The 4,198-nt window shown below is 37.0% G+C and overlaps 1 protein-coding gene across 3 annotated transcripts in view; it reads right to left on the bottom strand.

Annotated features, from left to right (window-relative positions):
* The window catches only part of LOC106872917 (fibulin-1), a 150,904-nt gene that overhangs the window by 71,201 nt on the left and 75,505 nt on the right, over positions 1 to 4,198 (bottom strand). For all 3 annotated transcript variants that reach the window (XM_014920095.2, XM_014920093.2, XM_014920094.2), the window contains exon 4: positions 1,966 to 2,094. In XM_014920095.2, the coding sequence (XP_014775581.1) occupies positions 1,966 to 2,094 (129 nt within the window). The remainder of the gene's footprint in view (positions 1 to 1,965; positions 2,095 to 4,198) is intronic.

Below are 4,198 nucleotides of genomic sequence, written 5' to 3'. Positions count from 1 at the left end.
CTCACTAGAAATAAGGCATCAGTAGTGCTTTTACCTGGCACGAACCCAAACTGCATCTCATCTAAATTGATTCGCTCCCTAATTAGTTGGGCTATGACCCTCTCTGTAACTTTCATAACCTGATATAACAGCTTGATGCCTATGTAATTATTTGTATCTAAAGCGTCACCTTTACCTTTGTAGCAGTTGACTATGATGCTGCTACACCAGTCGCTTTGCGGGGAGGACTGTTCCAACGAAGTCGCATATTGTCGTTGCCTTCGAAATGCGGAGTAGATGGAACAGGGACAACTGATGAAGGGGAATATTCTTTATGTTGCATGTCTCGTTTCTCTGTTTGTTTTTTCGTTGTTCAAAAAAAGTTTGTTTTCTGTCTTCGTCTTTATGTTTTCGTTTCTCATTGTGTTTAACGTTTTTTTGTGATGTCCTGTACCCATATATGCATGTATGTATACATATAGATGTAGGTATGTACATATATGTATGGATATATGCATATATTTATATATTATTACATATGTATATATACACACACATATGTATATTAACACAGTACTTGCTCCACATCCTCGCATTGTTTTTTTTTGCTTGTTCTTGTTTGGATTGACTATATATATGTGTATATGCATGTGTATATATATATATATATATATATATATATATAAAATCAAAATAAGCAACCATTAAAAAATACCATTAAGAATTGGATAAAAAGGTAGTTAAAATGTTTTGAATATTATAGAAGTATAAACAATTTATTGCAGATAAATTTTAACAATAAAATCTTATATGAACTTGTAAGGGCCATATGGACCCCAGTTGAGAAACACCGCTCTAAATCTATCTCGTCATCGTATGACATGTTTGGTGGAGGAAAGAGATATTCAACATTATACAAATTTGTCACAAAAGCTGGTCCAGTTTTCCAAAGAATATTTGTTTTAACTTTGTATTTTTTGTGAGTCAGTGAATTACTTTGAGAAATCATATTTAAGTAAATTATTATTGTCTAATAAGTGTTGATATACCGAAACAAGAAGACAATGGCATTTTTCAGTATTACACCTTTTTAATTTATTGTTTTTTTATAGATTTGATTGTGAAATATATTTGTCAATTAAATGATTTTTTGCAAACAATTTGCAGATTCAAGTGCTACTAGTTTAAAACTCCCAGGAGAGAATTTGCACTGTTTTGGGACCTTCCCCTCGATGGCATTACTGTGCACCAGCCCCACTCACTGAGATGAAGCCCGCGTACAAAATCAAGAAAATTGCAGTTTCATTTCTACAAATGGGAAGAACTATTTGTCTCTACAATGCTTGGAATTTTCTGTGCTCCTCCCTCACTTGTTTCTTATTGAACCCACAACTTTCAGTGTAAAAGAGTGGGAATTAAGCTCTACCTTCTTTGGCATGGATGAAGATGAGGTTTCAAATACTCCTTTAAGATGAAAGATGCAATTTTAAATAATTTGTTGAATATTCCCTTCTTCCATATACAGACTGTGAATTTATTTAGTCATCATCTGAAGGCTGCATATCAATCAAATCAACAAACATCTATTTCTTCTTTTTTTTTTGTTTTCTTTCTCTGGCACTCCATCTGAACTGATAAATGGAACAGCTGGTTTGTGAAATTAATGTGCAAGTGGCTGAGTACTCCACAGACACACATACTTTTAACATAGTTTTCAGGGAGATTCAGTGTGACAGAATGTGATAAGGATGACCCTTTGAATTACAGGTACAACTCGTTTTTGCCAGCTGGGTAGACTGAGGCAACATGAAATAAAGTGTCTCGTTCAAGGGCACAATGTCGCTGCCAGGAATTGAACTCACGACCTAATGATTATGTGCCAAATATCCTAACCACTTAGCCATGTGCCTTCACTGTAATTTGTGTGTATATCAACACCTGTAGCATACAGACACAAACAGAATATATCCATACATCTATACATACCGGTGCAAGTCTTTCCGTCTGGATTAATTTCATACCCCTTATGACAGGAACACCGAACTGAACTGTGAGTAGCAAAGCATAGCTGCTCACATGGATTATTTGGAAAGCAATGAGATGAATCTGGCAAATCTGAAATAAATAACAGAAAAATAAAAGAGGCACGAAAATAAAAATCATAGTAATAATTTCTTAAAGAGGTGATACTTTATTGGTACTTATTTTATTGGTCCCCCCCCAAAAAACAATGAGCTGGTAGAACTGTTAGCATGTTGGACAAAATGCATTTTGTTCATCTCTACATTCTGAGTTCAAATTCCACTGAAGTTGGCTTGGGGGGGTGGGATCAATAAAACAAGTGCCATTTGAACACGGGCTGATGTCAACAATTAACCCCCTCCCCCAAAATTTCAGGCCTTGAGCCTATTTGTAGAAAGGATTTTATTGTCGTCCCCAGCAGATTTAAATTCAGGAAGGAGATATTATAATGCATTCCCTACACCATTCTACTAATCCTGTCAATCCAACACCTGAATAACAATAATAATAATAATAATAGTTTCAAATTTTGGCACAAGGCCAGCAATTTGGAAGGGAGTGGGTAAGTCAATTGCATCGACCCCAGTGCTCAACTCATTCTTATTTTATCAATCCCGAAAGGATGAAAGGCAAAGTCGAACTTGGCAGAATTTGAACTCAGAATGTAAACATGGATGAAATGCCACTAAGCATTTTGCCCGGCATGCTAATGATTCTGCCAGCTTGCTGCCATAATAACAATAATAATAATCCTTTCTACTAAAGGCATAAGGCCTGAAATTTGTAGGGAGGAGACTGATCAATTACAGGATGAAAGGCAAAGTCGACCTCAGAACATAGCGACAGGTGAAATACTGCTCAGCATTTTGTCCAATGTGCTAACGACTCTGCCAGCTTGTCACCTTCTTAATAATAATAATAATAATGATAATGATGACGATGATGACGATGCAGTACGAGGCAGTGGCTCTCATGGCTTCTCATTTTAACTGATTGGAAGTGTTATCATTTACATTGTTTTGTCTTGGTATAAAAGATGGGCTACAGCAAATATTCTGCTCAATACCATAGATTCACTTGTCAGTTGTTTAACCTTAACCAGTTGAGCATGTCCCTCAATGGCTGACGATATGTGCATTTCAGATCACGAGCAGAAGTAGTGGGGGAGCATCATAGCCATGTGTTGAGAGGAATTCTTTGGGGTTTGAATAATTCACCTCTGGAAACATGGGTGTTTCATTCAACATCCTTAAACACCCCCCATTCAAGGACCATTTGAGTGGGATGGGCTACTCAACCTGAAGGAAATTCTAACTGGGCCCCACATGCAAGGTCATGCACTTGATATGAGATCACTGGTCCTTAATTTATCGACCTCGAAAGGCTGAAAGTCAAAGTCAACCGCAGAGGTATTTGAACTTAAAACCTGAAGACGGATGAAATACTGCTAAGCATTTCGCCACTGTGCTAATGATTCTGCCAGCAAATATACCCAGTCCACTATATCAATGGGTTAGGAAGGGCATCCAGCCATAGAAAACGTAAAATAAAAATGTACATGGTGGCATGGATGTTTGGTTAAGAAATTTACTTTGAAACATGGTTTGGGGTTTTGTCCCACTGTGCTGCACCTTGGGCTAATGTCTTCTACTAAATCCCCTGACTGACCAATCCCTTGTGAGTGAATTTAGTAAACAGAAACTGTGTGAAAGACAATCATATATATTTATACATATATATGCAGGTACAGGCATGGCTGTGTAGTGGTAAGAAGCTTGCTTCCCAGCTATATGGTTCTGGGTTCAATCCCACTGTGCGACAAGTGTCTTCCACTTCCTCTTCCTCAGGCTGACCAAGTCTTAAATTTATACAGTTTGATATTTCTAATTTTTATGCTTCTATTAACCCTAGCGTACTTAATAAGGCTCTTTGGTTCTTTCATAACAAGACAGGGCTTACTAGGGATGAAATAGAAGTAGTGTTAGCTGCTCGGAAGTCCTTTATTTCTTTTAATGATAAGATTTGGATTCGTAAAGATACTCCTAATGCTTTCGATGTTCTTATGGAAAGTTCTGACTCAGCTCAAATAGCGGATGTTGTGGGTTCCTATATTTTGTATGAATTGGCTGATCAATTTCCTATGGTTAGGGGTGGTTAATATAGGGACGATTGTCTTATTTATATCAGGAATTATTCT

Source organism: Octopus bimaculoides, chromosome 24 (genome assembly GCF_001194135.2).
Source record: "Octopus bimaculoides isolate UCB-OBI-ISO-001 chromosome 24, ASM119413v2, whole genome shotgun sequence".
Taxonomy (NCBI): Eukaryota; Metazoa; Mollusca; class Cephalopoda; order Octopoda; family Octopodidae; genus Octopus; species Octopus bimaculoides.
This window is presented reverse-complemented; position numbering and strand designations above follow the sequence as displayed.